The sequence below is a fragment of the Oncorhynchus keta genome, chromosome 14 (genome assembly GCF_023373465.1).
Source record: "Oncorhynchus keta strain PuntledgeMale-10-30-2019 chromosome 14, Oket_V2, whole genome shotgun sequence".
Lineage (NCBI taxonomy): Eukaryota > Metazoa > Chordata > Actinopteri > Salmoniformes > Salmonidae > Oncorhynchus > Oncorhynchus keta.
Window position 1 is genome coordinate 29460142 of NC_068434.1, and position 21964 is coordinate 29482105.

At 41.6% G+C, this 21964-nt stretch overlaps 1 protein-coding gene across 3 annotated transcripts in view; it reads right to left on the reverse strand.

Moving 5' to 3' along the window:
• LOC118393161 (leucine-rich repeat transmembrane neuronal protein 4) overlaps positions 1 to 21964 on the reverse strand; it is a 78381-nt gene that overhangs the window by 50878 nt on the left and 5539 nt on the right. Inside the window, exons 2-3 of one of the 3 annotated variants that reach the window (XR_004827500.1) lie at positions 12688 to 14257; positions 12025 to 12060 (exon numbers count right to left, since the gene is read on the reverse strand). Coding sequence is in view for 2 of the 3 variants with exons in the window: in XM_035785541.2 (XP_035641434.1) it covers positions 12714 to 14257 (1544 nt within the window). In the remaining variant the exon portion in view is untranslated. The remainder of the gene's footprint in view (positions 1 to 12024; positions 12061 to 12687; positions 14258 to 21964) is intronic. The other 2 variants (XM_035785540.1, XM_035785541.2) reach the window with 2 other exon arrangements.

Genomic DNA, 21964 nt, shown 5'->3' on the forward strand with positions numbered 1-21964 from the left:
TTCGGATAGCCAGGAGCCTAATTCGAGGCTAGCTCCAGGCTAACTGGTGCTTGCTTCGGGACAGAGACGTTAGACAGGAGTAGCCACTCGGATAGCAACTAGCTAGCTGCGATGATCCGAGTAAAGGTTCAGAGCTTGCGGTAGGAATCCGGAGATGTGGTAGAGAAAAGCAGTCCGATATGCTCTGGGTAGATATTACACTGTGCAGGCTGGCAGGAGTTACCCGGGCTGAGGCTGGCAGTCCGAGTTAACGGTGATGACCGCTAGCAGTGGCTAACTGAAGACTAGCTCGTAGCTAGTTAGCTGGCTAGCCTCTGAAGGGGGTTCCGGTTCAAAAGTGTAAAAATAGCAGATCCATAACACATTGGGTGAGGCATGTTGCAGGAGAGTATTTTCAGTCCATAGATGGAAAATGAGATTTAAAATAATAAAAATATATATGAAGAAAAACGGTATATACAAGGGACGGGACAAGACAGTCAAAACAGACCTCCCACTGCTACGCCATCTTGGATTTGTTTTGTTTTTAAGATAGCTTCATACGGTCCACCACCTAACATTGGGTATTACTATTGGCCTTTTTATCATTTGAATAATCCTCAGCATGCTTTGCAATTGTTAATATTTACAAATACATTTATATTTAGTTAATTTAGCAGACGCTCTTATCACACCATAGTGCTTCTTCTGATAGCAATACAGGGTGAAAGGGGGCCACAAATTTGTGGACAGATGTAATTTCTTTATAGAAAAGTATTTAGTATTTTGAAAATACTAATTATAGCTCTCAAAGGTATCTTGTTACAAAATACATTGGAGTGTAGTTCAGTCACTTGTAATAAAAAAATTGCTAAATACTCAGGAGTAATTTAAATACATATTTCAAATACATGTCAAAGAAATAGTGCCCATCTCTGCTCCTGACCAGACCTGGTCTGGTTATCAATAATCTATAGGAGTTATAAGGGAAGGATGAGAATAGCTATCTTGTGAACAAGTAATTTCCTATTGCATGTATAATTTAGCTGTGAAATAGGAAGGGATGGAGAGGAATTCACAGCCACCAATAAATCAGATGACAAAGGGGGGGCTTTATGGCTTTATGGCGAGGAGAGATATAGAGAAGAGGAGCACCTGGTAATCATCTTCATAAAGCTCCCTTTGAAAATGCTGATTCAGGAGCTGTGTATTCTGATGTGGCAGTACTGGTGAGGCTCAGGATGCTGACAGGAGTTGGGGTGAAATACTAGCCTACATCTGTTCTTTCAGCCATGCAGGATTGAGGGCACTACATGTAATTGATTATAAGGTTTAATGGATCCATTTTGCCACAGTTTGATTATCCAACAGGGCTCTCTTCAGAAATAAATAACACAAGCAGATTAGGGTTTAACCATTAATCTCCTCAGATGGACCACTACTCTATCACTCCCCCACACACTGAAGTCCCGTCACAAACGGCATGTGTGGTTTTAATGTCATTATCCTAGCCTATATAGACAAATAAATATCCCTCATTATACTGTCATTTCAAAAAGGTTAGGAATGCCTCTCCATGACATCCTTATTGGTTGTTACTGTTGTGTCCATGCTGTAGAAATGGCTCTATTGAAGAGATTGCTACCAATGAATCCATTTCAACATATCATATCTAAGCAAAACATCCTTCCACAGTAGCCTCCCCCAAGCAGTAGTCAGCCACTTCATTTTGTATTTATTGCTCCATGACAACTGACATCAGACAATCTGAGACATCTCCAACTGTACATATAATACATACTACACCTAATATACCACCCCCTGTGCAGTCCTTTCAATTGATGCATAGAAGGGCTTTGACCGTCTTGAATGGTCCTACCTCTGGTATACTACAGGAGGCATAGCCGCGAGATGTAGTTTGGGGGTGCTGCAACTACTTCCCCACAGCTAATATGGAATGTATGGGTTTTGGCAAAATGTTTATGACTATGTTAAAAATACTGTCTAGTAACCCCTCTGCGATGGTCTTGATGGGTCACCAATGCTCCTCATAGTTCGCCATCAAATGGGGAACTTGCCAAAGCTGTCCAGCATCCAGCCTCCTATTTGCCCTATCACTGGAGACTTTAGCTAAAAACAAATATGTCAATCCCAAGGTATAGGGCAAATATCAGTTAAGGGCACATGCCACCAAACCGCATTATATGCAGATGGCACATTATTGTACCTTGACAATGTACCACAATCCCTCCCTAATTCCCTAATGTATTAAGTATATTCAGACAATTCAGCAGTATATCAAGTGTTAAGATCAACTTCACTAAATCATGTCTGCTCCCACTTAGCAAAGCAATGTTAAATCTCAATATAGAATTGAAGACGCCAATTGTGATCCATTTTAAATATCTGGGCATTGACATTTTTCCCTCTCTAAATAAAATTGTTTTAGAGAACTACAAAATGTCACAACTGCAATTATAGCAAATCTCGCTAGATGGTTTAAACGGACATTAACTTCATCAGGTCGAATTTCGATAGTCAAAATGAATGGCTTGCCTTGTCTTGCCAATTTCTTTGTTAGCATGCTTCCTTTGTCCTCGCCATTAGGATACTGGGAAAAGATCCAAAGTTTAGTCTTGAATTTTATATGGAAAGGGAAACGTCACAGAATTAAAATGAGTACACTGCAGCAACCCAAAGGTTTTGGGGGTCTACGTTTACCCAACTTGATCAAGATAAAATTTCTTCCTTGGTTGGAAACAGAGGAAAATATAGTGTCACCATTTACATTGAAAGATGTACTATTCTCTGCCTTAACTCCTATATTTTGCCGTACTCAGTTTGGACCAATCATCGCCCACTCAATACAGACCTGGCAACAAATTGAGAAACTGGGTAATTGGGAAGTGCAATGGCATACCCAAACAAAAATATTTAGGAATAACTCCCTACCTTTGGGAGGGAAACCTACTTTTTTTAAACAATGGTCTGAACAAGAAATTAAACTTTTGGACATAATGAATGATGAAGGTTTATTTTATACCTTTATTTAACTAGGCAAGTCAGTTAAGAACAAATTCTTATTTACAATGACGGCCTAGGAACAGTGGGTTAACTGCCTGTTCAGGGGCAGAACGACAGATTTGTACCTTGTCAGCTCGGGGATTTGAACTTGCAACCTTCCGGTTACTAGTCCAACACTCTAACCACTAGGCTTATTAACCTTTCATGACCTAAAAAATATGTATAATTTATCTCGTTCATCATTTAGATTTTTTTTTGTTGCCGTTAAGAGCCGCTATGCACACTTATAGAGTCAACCACTCCCATTCCATCCACTCACTGAGATTTTAGCCAGTCAAAACAGAAGGAGGTTTTGTATCCAATCTATATTAAAAAAAACTACTAGAAGCCCTCTGTAAACCAATATGAATAGTTATGGTATGGAAGAGAGATATTAAAGACTACAAACAAAATACAGATTGGAAAAGAGTCTAAAACAATATCTCAATGTCCTCCCGGAATTTGAATCATCAACTAATACACCACAAATTAATTCACAGATGTTATCTGACTCCGGAAACACTGCCAATTTAAACTTGCTTCTATTCCAAATTGTCTGTTGTTGTCTGTTGTTCTATTCCAAATTGTGTAAAAAAATATTGGAGCCTACATGCACGTGATGTGGGACTGCCCGAGTGTGAAGACCTTTTGGTCACAAGTTGCCAGGTCTGTGTCGAGTATAGTTGGTGCTGCCATTCCCTATCTCAACCAATATATTATTGTTCAAGTATGACTCTTCACTGACTCTCATAGTACCACAGAAACGAGTATGGTTGTCTGGACTGACTGCTGCAAAAATAATGTTAGTGACCAGATGGAAGCCTCCACATAAACTCAGCATAACTCGAGGGGTACACAACTTCCTTGACATTCTTTCACTAGAGCACTCCATAGCTCCTTTGAACAGCGCCAAGGAAACAATATTAGATACATTCAGTAGAGGAATCGAAAAGGTCAAAAGCTTATTATGAGTTCATGTAATGTAATCATGTTTGAACGTATCAATTGTATTTTTAATATCTGTATCGAATATCGATGTGTGCATGCTGATTCTATTCATGTGTGCCTTGGTCCCACAAATAAGTATACAAACATAAGATGAGTTGCCCATGACGTTTTGTTTCATGCATAGATATGTCCACAACATGAGCCAGTGGGGGGAGAGAGGGAGGGAGGTGGGAATAGGAATGGGTCACACCTACTGAGAATGGGGGAGGAGATGGGACAGACAGGACAAATAATGTTTTTTTTTTATCTACTGTTTTTTGTTTCTTTATATATGTACAATTTGAAAAGTATTGCCTGTCTGGGATCTGAACCCCTCACAAAAAAATACGAAATAAATCAAAGTTGGTCACACAAAAAAAAGAAGGGATGGAGAGGACGTCACAGCCATCAACAAATCAGATGACAAAGGGGGGGCTTTATGGCGAGGAGAGTTACAGAGAAGAGGAGCATCTGGTAATCATCTTCATAAAGCTCCCTTTGAAAGTGCTGATTCGGGAGCTGTGTATTCTGGTGTGGCAGTACTGGTGAGGCTCAGGATGCTGACAGGAGTTTGGGTGGTAAAATACTAGCCTACATCTGTTCTTTCAGCCATGCAGGATTGAGGGCACTAAATTTAATTGATTACAAGGTTTAATGGATCCATTTTGCCACAGTTTGATTATCCAACAGGGCTCTCTTCAGAAATAAATAACACAAGCAGATTAGGGTTTAACCATTAATCTCCTCAGATGGACCACTCCTCTATCACTCCCCCACACACTGAAGTCCCGTCACAAACGGCATGTGTGGTTTTAATGTCATTATCCTAGCCTATATAGACAAATAAATATCCCCCCATTATACTGTCATTTCAAAAAGGTTAGGAATGCCTCTCCATGACATCCTTATTGGTTGTTACTGTTGTGTCCATGCTGTAGAAATGGCTCTATTGAAGAGATTGCTACCAATGAATCCATTTCAACATATCAAGTGAAAAATCTTTCCAGTTAATGCCAAACCTGAGACTTCCCCCTCCTCGTCGTCCAGATTCAGACAGAAATGACATTAGTATTCTGAAGCGGCCTCCCTCTAGCAGTAGCTGGTGCCAGCCACTTCATTTGTCATTTATTGCTCCATGACAACTGAAGTAACTGAACCTCTACCCAATGGAACATCTCTGCCAGCCTGGTGGCCTTTTTCCTCATTGTGGCCGAGGCAGTGTCGAGAGGACCTTGGTGGAAATAAGGGCACAAATACAATTTTGTGGGGCAATGAGTTGGTTAGTAGGAACCCTGGCCACTAATCCTTCTGAGCTGTTTATTGTATGCACTCCCATGAAGGCTGGCTGAGCTTAGGGGGAGATAGGAGAAGGGGGGGAACGAGGGGAGAGGAAAGAAGAGAAGAAAGCAGAGGGAAGAAGAGAGGGTGGTTTTTCCTCACTAAAAACTACATCAGACCCCCACTGAGGACAGATGTACAACTGCTATACGAGCATTCATGTTGTCAAAATAACCAAGCCAATGCCATACAAAGTCAATTCAAGCGAATTAAATTGGCCAAAACAACTAAAATAGTCCTAAAAAACACATTGTAGGTTTGTATTCAGATGCTGATTCATTGCAGTCTTGTTTGAGAGGCAACAGTGGCATGGGGGTCCAAACATCAAATATCAGTGCAAGTGCTTTTGAAGTATGTAAAAAAAATATGAAAACAAATGTAGCCTTCTAAGTCAGGCTCACACAAACACAATCCAATGTCAAAAAGCACAGTGTTTTCTCAGATTTCAGCCTGTTTGAACTCCCTCTGCTTGTCTGACACATAATATTTGTGCGCCCCAGTGTAAGACATCTCTCCAGAGCCAGCTACAGGCCCCTGTTTGTAGAGCTGCTCTCTGGGTGCTGTCTGCTGATTCACAAGGCGTGACCTTCAGAGGGACTGGGCCACAGCGCAATGTCTGTGTCACCAGCAAATGATTAATGAGAGGCAGAGATAGGAAGGTGAGAGGGAGAGAGCGAGAGAGAGGAAGGTGAGAGAGGGATAGAAGAGAGAGAGGGGGAAGGTATTAGAGAGAGAGCTATAACTCAGTTGGTCTAAAACCAGGCAGGTTGTCAGTGCCCTTAAATCTTGACACTACCTTACCAATATTTACCTCCCCATCTTTCCACCATAATATGTACTGCAGGCTTCAGATTTAGACCCTCAGATTTCTGTAATGGCTGTATAATGGGTGCTAGCTGATGGGTATTCAGTAATGCATACACATAATTCTGTAATAAAACAACAGGCCTACAATTAGTCTGTGAGAAATGGGGTTTTATCAACATATGTTTGAGGTGCTTTAATTCAGCTATAGTCAACCTGACGTCTCCAACTACAGTTTGTTTTGATCAAAAGAGTTGAGAACAAGGTTGCCATGAGCAGTGTGAGTGTGATGAAATCAATTGAACCTACGAGGGCGGTATACCCAAAAAGTCAAAAGTCAATCAGTCTTATGGTATCTGACAGCTTTTTGAGCAGCATATTGTATCTAACTTCTCCCAAAGCAATTATGTATAAACATCCAGGCTACCCCCTGTCTCATGAGCCATACCCATCTTCATCTCACCTCAGACACTGCTAATTTGGCATGTCTAGACAACCTTGACATCAATCACTGGATAACGACCAATTAACCTTTTAGCCTGGGCTCTCACAGGGCTCCATTACATATCTGGGTTGGCAGCTCTGTCAATTTGTTACAATAAATTTCATTCAAATAGTTTCTAAGAATATCAAAACAATGCCCACTCAACATATGTTCAAGGATTGGCCTTCAATTGTGAATGAAACCAGACTCAATGTTAAGGTGTTAAGGTGACACAATAAAGACGTTTCCATATGCAGAGCCTTGATTCAATACACAACCATAAATATGTGTCAAATTCAGTTAATTCTCCAAGCATGCACACACACACACACACCAGTTTGTGTCTTGCTCATCATATTCTTGGTCGTTAGTACACAGATGGTCACATTGTATTTTATAAAATGCCTGTTTATTTGGGTACAAATGCATTTATTTAAACAACTTAACTTCTGTCACTCATGTAAACACTGGAGAGTACCATTCTCTTGCTAAGCATGCCCTCCAGCATCCTCTCTGGACGTTGGGCTTCAATCACTACAGAAAGAGATTGACTGAGATCGAGAAGAATTGCCATAAACGGGAGGATTCAATAATGTCCAACATGCATGGGGAGGGAGATTGATACACATTCCTGATCTCCAATTGATAAAATGCTTCTGTTCTCCGGTCAAAGGATAATCTCACCCACTGATTCATCTGTGATGAGAATGTTTTACAGAACATTGATCTCTCTCCCTTTCCTCCCAATCCACTTCCATCCACTCACTCTCTCTGTCACACAAAATGTAATGTAACAACAAAACAAAATGGAGCACATGACAACGACATGGATGCAGCGCAGAACAGAACAGCAATATCCTCACATGAAGTACTTGAGCTTTTTTTTTAAAGCTGAAGATGTCAGCACCACTGATAAGGACAAAACCTTATCAAACTAAATCATAATGGATCTGATTACGATTTTTCCATAGAAAAAGAGTTGGAAATATCATGTTTTCCATTGACAAACGTTCCATCTATTGATATACTATAGGCTACAAGAAGCTGTAGCAGAGATGATAAATGAGGTAAGAATGGTATAAAACCATAGGAACCTGTAAACAATTATCAGTCAAATATATTTCCATTCAGAAAATGGAGGGAAAATTGATCAGTATAAAGGACTGGGTCATGGCATCTCCATTCCAATTAAAAGATTAATCTGAATAATGGTGTCATGAACTAGCCATTGAGTACTGTTGAGAAATATTGGGGGGATGCTGTCCACCTGTTTAACCAAGGACATTACTATGTCTGATTCAGCCATACTCATATGTAACATAGAAAATGTAAATATGGGCCTCTCAAATTAGTATGATATGTTATGTTTGATATGGTTACATACACAGAAGGTTACTTAAGGCAAAAAGGAAAGTAGGGTGGTTGGTTGGGGTGGGTAAGTAGCCGTATAACACAAACGACTAGCAACCCAAAGGTTGTGTGTTTGAACCTCATCACGGACAACTTTAGCATTTTAGCTAATTAGCAACCTTTCAACTACTTAATACTTTTTATCTAGTTTAATTAGCATGTTAGCTAACCCTTCCCCGCAACCTAACCTTAACTCTTTTAGCTAACCCTTCCTCTAACTCTAACCTTAACCCTTTAACCTAACTCTTAGCCTTAACCCTAACCTTATCCATAAACCCTAGCCTAGCTAATGTTAGCCAGCTATTCAAATTTGTAACATATTGTACATTTTGCAAATTTGTAACATTGTGTACGTTTTTCAAATTCGTAACATATCATACGAAATGGATGATGGACATCAACAAATTAATACATACCATACGAAATGTAACATATCATACTAAATGGTGTGTCTCGGATTTACTGTACCAGTCAAAAGTTTGGACACACCTACTCATTCAAGGGTTTTTCTTTATTTTGACTATTGTCTACATTGTATAATAATAGTTAAGACATCAACACAATGAAACAACACATGGAATCATGTAGTAACCCAAAAAGTCTATACATTTTATATTTGAGATTCTTCAAAGTAGCCACCCGTTGCCTTGATGACAGCTTTGCACACTCACAAATATCACTGACCCGGAATGCCTGCATCTGTTGGTTGTCAAGGGATGTATTCAGATATGATGGGAAGTTGTTTAATTGTGTCTTTTTGTCCAAATAGCCACAGTACTAATGACATAGATACAGTGATACATGCATTGGTAATACAGGCACACCTAAGAGGTGTTTTAGGTTTGGGGTTTAGTGAATGATTTTAGACCTATGCTTGACATTTTCAGAATTGGTAATTTGTATATTTTGATTTGTTTAAAACTTTTTAGGTTACTACATGATTCCATATGTGTTACTTCCTATTTTTGATGTCTACATAATGTAGAAAATAGTTAAAAATAAAGAAAAACCGTTGAATGAGTAGGTGTGGCTAAACTTTAGGCTGGTACTGTACATACAGAATAATACAAAATTCTCTGAGACCAGGTTGTAACATGAGATCACAGCTTGAAAACACAAACTAGCAGCTTTTACATTACAAAGCAAGAGGGAGGGCAAAATGAGATTGTAGAGACAAGAAAGTAGGGCTATTGGGGCTTGAAATGTTTCCACCTGAAAATGAAATGTGACCAAAAATGTAATTCAAATGTTAATTGTCTTATATTCAGAGGACATGTTTAAGCTTGCTCTGCATTCTGATGTTTGGCATAAAAGAGAACTACAGAAATCCTATTACAATTCCAACTGCTCTGACTGCCCATTGAGGAAGAGAGGACAAGGGATAATAGAGATGAGGAAAACCTCTGCTCTTTTCATCTGCAAGGCTATTAGTTATTCTGCCAACAGAAAACAGATTAAGTATTCCATTTAGTGCTCTCATATACTACATTGGACAAATCCAAGCCAGGACAGCCCAAAAATATTTTTGGGATCTCTGATTGTTCTGGAAATTGTCACATAGATACTTCATTGGGAGGACTGACCAGGTAAAAGCTATGATCCCTTATTGGTGTCACCTGTTAAATCCACTTCAAATCTGTGTAAATGAAGGGGAGGAGACAGGTTAAAGAAGGATTTTTAAGCCTTGAGACAATTGAGACATGGATTGTGTATGTGTGCCATTCAGAGTGTGAATGAGAAAGACAAAAAATGGAATTGCCTTTGAACGGGGTATGGGAGAAGGTGCCAGGCACACCGGTTTGAAAATATTTTTTCCTAACAACATGTCTAGAAATGAACAAAATCAAAAGGAGTGCATTGAGATAATATAATACCTTAAAGCACACTGTAAGGACTATAATGACACCAAGATTTGTCTGTATCGTGTGCGGTTCACGGATCATAGGATTTTACAGGATGCAAGGGTACTTTTGAAATATTAATCTAAATATGTTTGATGTTGGATAAATTAATGTAACATTTTGTGAGCATAAATATACCAAGATGTTGTTTGTATCAGGTACGGTTCACGGACAATAGGGTCTTACAGGAAGCGTGTATAGGTCTAAAAAGGGCCTAAAATGACAACTTTCATCTTGCTTGGCTACCCAAACTTTTTTTGTATAACACCCCTTGTGCCCATCATCACCACAAATGACTTCAATGATGGCAGTCTCAGACTAATGTATGCAGCGAACGATAGAGCAGCTGAAGGATTTTAATGTGAGTCGTCAGGCTAACTTATTATTATTATTATTTTTATTTAACCATCATTTAACTAGGCTAGCCAGTTAAGAACAGATTCTTAACGTTCATCATGATTTTCTAAAAACAAATTGTGACACAAATGTAAAAAGCATGTCAAACATCCTCTGTCCTGGTTTGGAATCGCCTCATTCTCATATAAGAGCAAGATAGACAGACTGCCTCAGTTCTTCTCACCTCAGCTTTCTCCTGCAGACTGTGGTTGAGAAATGTTCTGCAGAGGACGTCCTCCTGACTAGAAACTGTTCTGCACCTGTGCACTTAATAATGGATGACATTACTGAGAACGTGCATCTAAAATACATTTGTGCTTTCGCCTTCGGTGTGTTATGTGGGATTTGAGATACTTGAGGAGGAAATGAAGAAAAACATACTATAACGAGGCAAAGCACTGGTAAGTGGTGCTAAAATATTATAGGAAATAGAAACTACCTTCTATAATATTGGTGCAATTCATGAGCAACCTTTCTCCACTCCAATGTGTATGGGCCTTTTGGCTGCCAAAGGGAACACTGAGTCAGAGAGAAAGGTGCAGACTTAAGTGGCCCTGCTATATCTCCCTAAGCAAAGCATGCCCTGTTAATTATTATCTACTATTCTGCCAAAGGCCAACAAGCAGCAATACAGGGAAAGACAGATACATGACATCAGGGAAAGAGGGCACACGCAAAAGTGCCTAATTAAGCATGGGCAAATCAATAAGTATTTCTGTGCGACTTCTTCCCTCAACCCCTTAGCATCTGTCTGTGGTCCTGAGAAGTGGTCATGTAAAAAGAAGCTATGCAGCATGAATTTCCTTCTTCAGTAGTCAAAATATGAATGCCATTGCTTTACTTTTGATAAGTATTATGTCAATGTATGCTACAATGTAATACTGCAGCTGTAAGGTAAAATGTGCTAAATAAACTGGCTTAATCTGATTAGATGGCTTGTAATTAAGGGGGCCAGAGGGCCATAATATCAGTTCACATTATTGTTATGCTCAATTTGTAAAGCTTAACAGTATGAGATCTGCTGGGGCTCCGTGTCAGATTTTTTTTCATCTGGTGGCGCAATTACGCAATGTCCCCTCTCTTTCCAATAATTATTTTGGCTGGGAAACAAATCAATGAACTGATGACCATAAATCCACTTAATCTTTATCAAATGAGGCTTTGAGAGACATCAGAGGAAACACAGGTGGTTGGATAAAATAGTGGTGATATGTTAAAGGGTAAAAGTAGGAAAGGGAAAACCTTTCTAGTCCATGAACCTTGATTCCACTTTCCTTCTCTGCCTTTCCCTTCTACCTCTACCTCAGTGGTCTCCATCCTTTTTCCGTTATTGTACCACCAACTGAATATTGCTCTGCCCGGAGTACCCCTGAAGTACCCCTCATGTGCATCTTACCAGTAGGCCTATGGTCTCATGAGTCTTCTCAAATACCCCCTGTAGTACCCCTGGTTGGGAAACACTGCTTTACAGTATACATTCCTCTGTTACTCAGTTCTAAACCACTCAGTGTAGCTCGCTACACAGCCTCTCACTCAGTCTCAGATCTCCAATGCAGACTTCCAATGTCCTGTTTATAAACTGTAAGAAAACAGTCTGATTGCAGTCTTACAACATCAAGGGCATCTGCTTACTGTGGTACTACATTGTCAACAAAAACCTACCTGGTTTTGCACCTCTTTGGCTAGAACCAGAAACATCTAATGAAAGAGGCATAGAGAGAGAGAGGCCAAGTTTGAGATAATACTTTAGAACGAAATGATCCTCTACTGAGGTTCTCCTGTACTTGATAATTCAATACATTTACTGAGCTTTAATGTCATGTAATATACCAGCCATTACACCCGAGAGGTGATAAAGGTATAGCCTCTGTCAATTTATCACAATCAAGATAGTAAGTAAGAGAGTGAGAGAGTTCAAATAAGACAATAGTGACATTTTACCACATAAAAAAAGCCATCGTTAAGGTTTGCTGTTGTAGCGAATATACACGATAGGCAAAGACTCACTGCACAGTGACTTGATATGGTATGTAAAAAAAAAGAAGTAATCATTCTATTTTGCCTACAGTAAGATATATTCAAACAGGAGTGCAGGAAAGCTCAAGCTTCACTCTCTCTTAATCAATTCATGATGCTTATTTTTTGACTGAAAGAGGCATACTGTACTTTACAACATGATCTGGGTTTACAAATTGATCTGAACTAGCCTGACATGTTATGACTCAAGTCACAATGCATTGACTCATATGTCCTATCCAACAAACAAACAGAGCAAGAGGATAATGTAAAAAATATTTTTATCCCCAAAATTACTGAGAAATTTACCTCTGGTGCCCCGCAGTGGAAATGGATCATACCTCACATTCTCTGGAGCCTGAGATTGTGTATGTGTAGGGTCCAGTCCCATTAACCAGCACATCCATAGTTGCAGAGTTTGCAGGTTTGTAGTCCACATAATACTCTTGCAGAGGTGAGCTGAGAGTGCTTTCTGTTTCCCGCACATTCTTTCGCTGCTTTTTGACCATGGAGCGCTGCTGGAGCTGCTTAATGCTGTTGGGGTAGCGCTTCCAGGACACATAAATAACCAGGAGAATTATAGCCACCGACAGGAAAAGTGCCACACAGCCAGCAATAATCTTATGGAGAGACACATACTCAAAGTCTTGCTCTGGGGTAGTAGGGGAGACCCCTGAAGGAGACGGAATGGTCGTAGCACTGCGAGTCAACTCCTCTTCAACCCGAGACAACGTGGGAAGGGGCAGGAGCTCAGGCTGAGATGGGATGTTGAGGGAGGCTGTGGTTGAGACAAAAGGGGTGGTGGGAGTGACCTTACAGATACTAAATGTCTCTACTGCATCGATCACTTTCTCTCCTTGGGCCTCCTTAGGCCCAGCACAAATCATAGTGGTCTCCTTGTTCCCCTTGAAGTTCATCAGCCAAGCCACTAAGGGGCAGATGGTAGGGCTACAGTACCACACATTACCAGCTAGGCTGATGGTGGTGAGGGAGATCCAGGCATCCACTGTCTCCTGGGACATGTTGCTAAGCTTATTGGAGTCCAAATTCAGGGTCTGTAGGTTGGGGAGACATTGGTACGTACTGGCATCCACAACTTGCAGTTCATTTCCAGAAAGGTCCAGTTTTTGCAAGGACGTCCAAGTCCAGGTTAGACCCTGGTTTATTGACTTAATTCGGTTCCATTGCAAATAGAGTGCCCGCAGGTTGGTGAGGCGGGGAAAGTGAGAGAAGTTGATCTTTGAGAATTGATTGTGTTCCAAATGAAGCTCGATCAACTTGAGCAGCCCAGCAAAAGCATTTCGAGTCAGGCTTCGCAATCGATTGTAGCCTAGATCAAGGAACTCCAAATTGCGCAAATCCTGAAAAACACGCATTGGGACAGTTTTCAGGGAGTTAGACCGCAAGTGGAGACTAAGCAACTTCCGCATGCCCTGAAATTGACTGGGCTGGAGGGCCTGCAGCTTGTTGTAAGAAAGGTCAAGATTGCGTAAGTTAGGGACAGTATGGAAAGTGTTGTTTTGTAGCTGTGTGATCTTGTTAGAGCTGAGAATCAACTCCTTGAGCCTCCGTACCCCATGGAAGGCTTGGCTGTCCACTGTGTTAATGTAGTTGTGGTCGAGATAAAGCCAAACAAGCTGACTGAGGCCTGAGAACTGACTAGCTCTGAGATTCACTAAACTGTTGTAGCGCAGAGAGAGGCCCTGGCATCCCACAGACACATTGTTTGGCACATCCCGGAAGGCATTGGACTCACAGTATACTATTTTCCCATCACATCTACAGCTTTGAGGACAGGCTCGCTCACTGATTGGAGACGCTAGTAGCCAGCCCTGCACCAACAATGGGATCATGAACCATCTACGTCGCATCAGGGATCCTGCAGACATGGGGAAAAAAGACAAGGACACTCAAAAAGTGCATATGTTTATGTCAGTATCTGTTAAAATGATCATGCTGAGAATAAACATGTTGACACTATGAATGAAGTGGGAGGGAAAATGTTACCTAATTTTCCGCACTATTTTCTTAAACAAGCTTTATCAACTTGTTTTAGGGGACCAGCAGGCTATAGTCCTTCCCGCTTCTAGAACCACTTACATTCAAACTAGCACTTGAGATGAGAATAAATCGCTTTCATCCTAGGGACCAGTGCCTATCCACGGTCAGAGGTTGAGAAACACTGATCTGAATGAAAGCCCCGTACCTAGGGGTTGTTTAGGGGAATAGTGGAGAGTGGTACTGTGTGGTAAAACATCTAACTTACACTGAACAAAAATATAAACGCAACATGTACAGTGTTGGTCCCATGTTTCATGAGCTGAAATAAAATATCCCAGAAATATTCCATACTCACAAAAAGCTTATTTCTCTCAAATCTTCTGTTAACATCCCTGTCAGTCAGCATTTCTCCTTTGGCAAGATAATCCATCCATCTGACAGGTGTGGCATATCAAGAAGCTGATGAAACAGCATGATCATTACACAGGTGCACCTTGCGCTGGGGGGAATTAAAGGCCACTCTAAAATGTGCATTTTTGTCACACAACACAATGCCACAGATCTCTCAAGTTTTGAGGGAGTGTTCAATTGGCATGCTGACTGCAGGAATGTCCACTTGAGCTGTTGTCAGAGAATATAATGTTAACTTCTCTACCATAAGCTGCTTCCAACCTGCTTCTGAGAATTGTGTAGTACGTTCAACCGGCCTCACAACCGCAGACCACGTGTATGGTGTCAAGTGGGTGAGCGGTTTGCTGATGTCAACGTTGTGAACAGAGTGCCCCATGGTGACGGTGGGGTTATGGTATGGGCAGGCATGAACTAGGGACAGAGAACACAATTGCTTTTATCGATGGCAATATGAATGCACAGAGATACCGTGACAAGATCCTGAGGCCCATTGTCGTGCCATTCATCCGCCACATCACCTCATGTTTCGGCCCATGCCGTAAGGATCTGTACACAATTCCTGGAAGCTGAAAATGTCTCAATTCTTCCATGGCCTGCATACTTTCCAGCCATGTCACCCATTGAGCAAGTTTAGGATGATCTGGATAGACAGGTACGCCAGCATGCTCCAGTTCCCGCCAATATCCGACAACTTCACACAGCCATTCAGGAGGAGTGAGACAACATTCCACATGCCACAATCAACAGCCTGATCAACTCTACGCGAGGATGTGAAGGATGTGTCGCGCTTCATGAGGCAAATGGTGGTCACAACAGATACTGCCTGGTTTTGTGATCCACACCCCTACCTATTTAAAAAGGTATCTGTGACCAACAGATGCATATCTCTATTTCCAGTCATGTGAAATTCATAGATTAGGGCCTAATGAATTGATTTAAATGAACTGATTTCCTTATATGAACTGTAACTCAGCAAAATCTTTGAAATTGCTGCATGTTGAGTTCATATTTTTGTTCAGTATAAATACAAAAGCTGCATGTTGCAATAGTTCAGCTGCTGGTGTGCTTTTATAGATTAATTAGCAATCACATCCATCAATGTTGTATTCCTGTGGGTGATATTGAGAGTAATGTGAGGTAATATTGAAGGTTAGTAGTTCAAGAGGTATAGCAGCCATAAAGGATTCATGCTCTTGATTTTTTTGGAATGAACTACTATTAAAATGGCCAAGCAGTAATATTTGTAAATTAAAAGAGAATTGATGGGGATTTGTAATTTGAGAAAATCTATTAGTGACCCATGCATGTGAGCTCAAGCCACAAGAAGTCTATGTGGCATAAAAGCTGTTATAAAAGTGGTGAACTTCCGTCTCACATATCATAATACTTTCATTGCAGTAATTGGACATTTAGTGGAGTACTATATCATGGGGCAAGAGAGGTATCTGAAAAACAATTGGCCAGCACAGTTGTGGGACTGTGAACAATGTATGCATAAATGCAAATAAAAAGTGAGACAGAAAAGGACTAAAGAGTCAGTGGTAGGCTAGGCTGTTTCTGGTTGGCAATTCTACAGAAAAAGCCATAAGAATCAGCCCATGATTCTCTTGCCCCGTTCATTTCTCTGTCTCTATGTAACACATTGCCCTGGATTTTTTTTTAACCCACAACGTTCCCTTTAGAGTCTAATTTGGTCATGAACTAACGTTTTCATAGAAATGTTCCTGTGATGTTTCCAAGAGACTATTCCCTTAATGTCAAATATAACTTACCCAGAACGTGGTTACCATGTTCTCAGAACATAAGATATTCATGTTCTAGACAAGTTTCATGGGAACGTTGCAAAAACATTTGTGTCCAGTTTTCTGAGTGTTAGGAGAATATTCCATCAATATCCCACCAAACATACACATAACATGGTTGCCATGTTCTCAGAACATAAGATATTCATGTTCTAGACAAGTTTCATGGGAACGTTTCAAAAATGTGTCCAAAAAAAGATCATTATACATCTCTATACATTATACTGTCTCTGCTGCTAAAGCCACTTTCTACCATTCTAAATTCCAAGCATCTGCCTCTAACCCTAGGAAGCTCTTTGCCACCTTCTCCTCCCTCCTGAATCCTCCCCCCTCCCTCCTCCCTCTCTGCAGATGACTTCGTCAACCATTTTGAAAAGAAGGTCGATGACATCCGATCCTCGTTTGCTAAGTCAAACGACACCGCTGGTTCTGCTCACACTGCCCTACCCTATGCTCTGACCTCTTTCTCCCCTCTCTCTCCAGATGAAATCTCGCGTCTTGTGACGGCCGGCCGCCCAACAACCTGCCCGCTTGACCCTATCCCCTCCTCTCTTCTCCAGACCATTTCCGGAGACCTTCTCCCTTACCTCACCTCGCTCATCAACTCATCCCTGACCGCTGGCTACGTCCCTCCCGTCTTCAAGAGAGCGAGAGTTGCACCCCTTCTGAAAAAACCTACACTCGATCCCTCCGATGTCAACAACTACAGACCAGTATCCCTTCTCTCTTTTCTCTCCAAAACTCTTGAGCGTGCCGTCCTTGGCCAGCTCTACCGCTATCTCTCTCAGAATGACCTTCTTGATCCAAATCAGTCAGGTTTCAAGACTAGTCATTCAACTGAGACTGCTCTTCTCTGTATCACGGAGGCGCTCCGCACTGCTAAAGCTAACTCTCTCTCCTCTGCTCTCATCCTTCTAGACCTATCGGCTGCCTTCGATACTGTGAACCATCAGATCCTCCTCTCCACCCTCTCCGAGTTGGGCATCTCCGGCGCGGCCCACGCTTGGATTGCGTCCTACCTGACAGGTCGCTCCTACCAGGTGGCGTGGCGAGAATCTGTCTCCTCACCACGCGCTCTCACCACTGGTGTCCCCCAGGGCTCTGTTCTAGGCCCTCTCTTATTCTCGCTATACACCAAGTCACTTGGCTCTGTCATAACCTCACATGGTCTCTCCTATCATTGCTATGCAGACGACACACAATTAATCTTCTCCTTTCCCCCTTCTGATGACCAGGTGGCGAATCGCATCTCTGCATGTCTGGCAGACATATCAGTGTGGATGACGGATCACCACCTCAAGCTGAACCTCAGCAAGACGGAGCTCCTCTTCCTCCCGGGGAAGGACTGCCCGTTCCATGATCTCGCCATCACGGTTGACAACTCCATTGTGTCCTCCTCCCAGAGCGCTAAGAACCTTGGCGTGATCCTGGACAACACCCTGACGTTCTCAACTAACATCAAGGCGGTGTCCCGTTCCTGTAGGTTCATGCTCTACAACATCCGCAGAGTACGACCCTGCCTCACACAGGAAGCGGCGCAGGTCCTAATCCAGGCACTTGTCATCTCCCGTCTTGTTTACTGCAACTCGCTGTTGGCTGGGCTCCCTGCCTGTGCCATTAAACCCCTACAACTCATCCAGAACGCCGCAGCCCGTCTGGTGTTCAACCTTCCCAAGTTCTCTCACGTCACCCCGCTCCTCCGCTCTCTCCACTGGCTTCCAGTTGAAGCTCGCATCCGCTACAAGACCATGGTGCTCGCCTACGGAGCTGTGAGGGGAACGGCACCTCAGTACCTCCAGGCTCTGATCAGGCCCTACACCCAAACAAGGGCACTGCGTTCATCCACCTCTGGCCTGCTCGCCTCCCTACCACTGAGGAAGTACAGTTCCCGCTCAGCCCAGTCAAAACTGTTCGCTGCTCTGGCCCCCAATGGTGGAACAAACTCCCTCACGACGCCAGGACAGCGGAGTCAATCACCACCTTCCGGAGACACCTGAAACCCCACCTCTTCAAGGAATACCTAGGATAGGGTAAGTAAGGGTAAGTAATCCTTCTCACCCCCCTTCTCCCCCCAACAAGATTTAGATGCAAGTGGCTGTTCCACTGGTTGTCATAAGGTGTATGCACCAATTTGTAAGTCGCTCTGGATAAGAGCGTCTGCTAAATGACTTAAATGTAAATGTAAATGTAAATGTCATGTTACCAAGCCCATCAAGGCCCTGATTGGTGAACCACTCATAGTTCTTTGTCTCTTGGCAATGTTAGGGATACTCACACACAATGCTTTTAACATACAGTGTTTTCAATTGACATATTTGACACACATGATAACATTGTGCGTGTTCAATTCATCTGAAATTATTATTCAACATGTCGTCACCTGGAATTTGAACTCACAACCTCTCGGTTCACATTACTTCGATCTTCCTGAATCCTGCTATACCACCATGTCTGTGTAAGGTACTGTATAAATTACTCTGATTATTCTAACTTCAATGATTTTATTTACTTATTTCAGCTTTCAATATTGTTGTCTGATGTCGGTGGGGCATGTTAACCTGTTTTAATGACACTCATGAATCACTATGATCGATAAAATATTTTCTTGAGTGTACTTTTAACAGAGCTGAGATTTACTCAGCACATTCACCCTATTGCTTACACCTATCAAGTTGTTTCAGATATACACAAGTGCCTATGGGAGGAGGGGTTAGGGCAGCGGTTCCCAAACTAGGAGTCACGATCCCATGTGTGGTCACCTGATATTAAAATGGGATTGCGGGAGCATTTCCAAAATCCTGGTTAAAAATCTTTACTTTTTAAAAATAATATGGTCTTTGTCTCTCGAAATCATTGTAATGTGGTTAACCTTAAGAATCTAAATTAAAATGATTTAAATCTGGCTGCTTTTCCTTCACTCTGCGGTCCAACTCATCTTAAAACATCTCAATTTGGTTGAGGTCGGGTGATTGTGGCAGCCAGGGTGGCAGTTAGCCTAGTGGTTAGAGCGTTGGGCCAGTAACCGAAAGTTTTCTTGATCGAATCCCTGAGCTGACAAGGTAAAAATCTGTTGTTCTGCCCCTGAACAAGGCAGTTAACCCACTGTTCATAGGCTATCATTGTAAATAACAATTTGTTCTTAACAAAGCCTAGTAAGTTAGAATTCAACCAGAGAATGCCCTTAGATTGTGGGAAAAGGCTGCACTTCAATCATTTGGTGAATGACTAAGCTATGAAACCCCACACTATTACAGAGACTTTGATATTATCAGCTGCAATTGATATGATGAAAACAATGTATGGGGAGGTAGAGGCACAGGAACTCACATCAAAACCTTTGTCAGATAACCCTGTGAAACTAAGAATTGATGCTATAGCTAGTAATCAAAAGGCAACTGACTGAACGACTCAAAAACTCCATCTATCACGAGACGGCTGGCAGTCCTCTGCACTCTAGTTATGAATGTGTCTCCCTCTGCCATATGGACGCATTGTATGTTACACCCACTTATCTATAATGGATACACCGAGAGAAACGGGTGGAAAAAGAGCTGAGTGCAAAACTCACTCAGAACGTAATTTTGATTGTAAACTACATTGCACACGCCTGTTCGCAAAACTATGTGGAGATATGGGATCAGATGTTCTATTTTCACACTGAGAGGGGGAGTGTTGGAAATATTTTTCGAATTGAGAGAGGAGCTGTTGTCATCCGCAATGGATGTAAAAAAAACAAACAGTCTTTGTAGACTTTCTGTGTAATGAAAAAGAAATGTGTCTCCTTGCCTAGGTAACAGACATATTTGGGAAACTCAACAAACTGAACCCAAGCATGCAGGGGAAATACCAACAAATTCTACAGATGAGTGACCGAATCAGCTAAATCCACCTGACTGGAATCCTGGCTCAGTTGACATGCTGGTAAGTGAAATCGAACAGCTGATCGAGCTGTCATGTGACTGAATGCTGCAGACAACCCATTCACGGGTCACTACGGAGCAGCTTAGGTTCCTGACTCAAAGAGAATACTGTGCCGTTTCCCTCCAACTTATGGAATGCTCATTCAGTGCTCTCATCTGCATAAAAAATAAATATAGATCCAGGTTGAATGTCGACCACGCCTCCTGACTTTGAGAAGCTCCGAACGCAACATGCATCAAGCACACCCATCTCATTAGTCGTGGTAAGATAAGATAAATATGTCAGACTAATTTGCAATTGATTGTCATAGCCCCACATTAAAAGTATATAATGGTGAGTTCAGAATACAATCAGAAATACTGTTTTGCAATTGACTGCGATAGCCCCAATTAAAAAAGTAAACATTGGCTGTTAATAACATGGTTGGGGTCGCAAGAATTTTCAGATATCAAAATATCGTTTGCGAACACCTGCGTTAGGGTTTCCTCTGGACAGGGCCTAACTATACGAGCCCAATAAGCACATGCACTAGAGATATCCCTTATTGGGAGAGTGGTTAGAGAGCTCGTCATTGGTGCTGATAGCCTGGGTTTGAGATCCGGTAGGGGAATCCTCTTAATGTCACATTCTTAGCAATTTATTTTAATGTCATTATTTGGCAACAGTTACAACACACTCATCTGATCTATATCAAATGAGTGTCTCGTTGAAAGATTGGAATATGTAGGATTACCCCTTGAGCACGAATTATGACCACATTTCCACTACCTTTCATGAATTATCAATATTTATTAATTCTATATAGCTGAGCATCTCTCCATTGTCTTCTTGACATCCACACCACATACCATCTATATCATGCATTTACAAGTTCAAGAATGGATGTTCATCCCAAGTGATTCTGTCGTAATGTCTGTTTTTACACATTAAAACTTGGAGCTGCAACTCTGTGTTGTATATTGTTTTGGTATAACTGGCATCATCATTGCTTAAATGGCAAATGTGAGAAAGTACAGACTTCTGTAAATATACACATTTCTGATATTCTGAGAATATGGCAACCATGTCCTGGGCATGTTTCTATCAGAAGCAACACTACCACGTGGGCCATGTTTTGACAACAAATTAGGAATGTTACAGATAGAAATGCACAGTAGCGATGCGTGAGTAAACTTACCAGGGAAGCCAGAAAAAAAGGCATATTACAATCTTTGTGTTGCGATAATTGCACTGTTTGCTCTATAACCTGTTAGTTCATATGCCTTGACACTGTGGTATACTGTATAGGACTAAGGCCAAGACAATAAGAAGACACAGAGGCTGTCCGGTGAAGTGCATAAAACATATTGCATTGAACAAACAGGTCAAGCAAGGTAATGTTTCCAACATTTTCAGACAACTAAACAACTATTTATTTAGAACCACTGAGAGTTACCGCAAGTTGCAAAGAA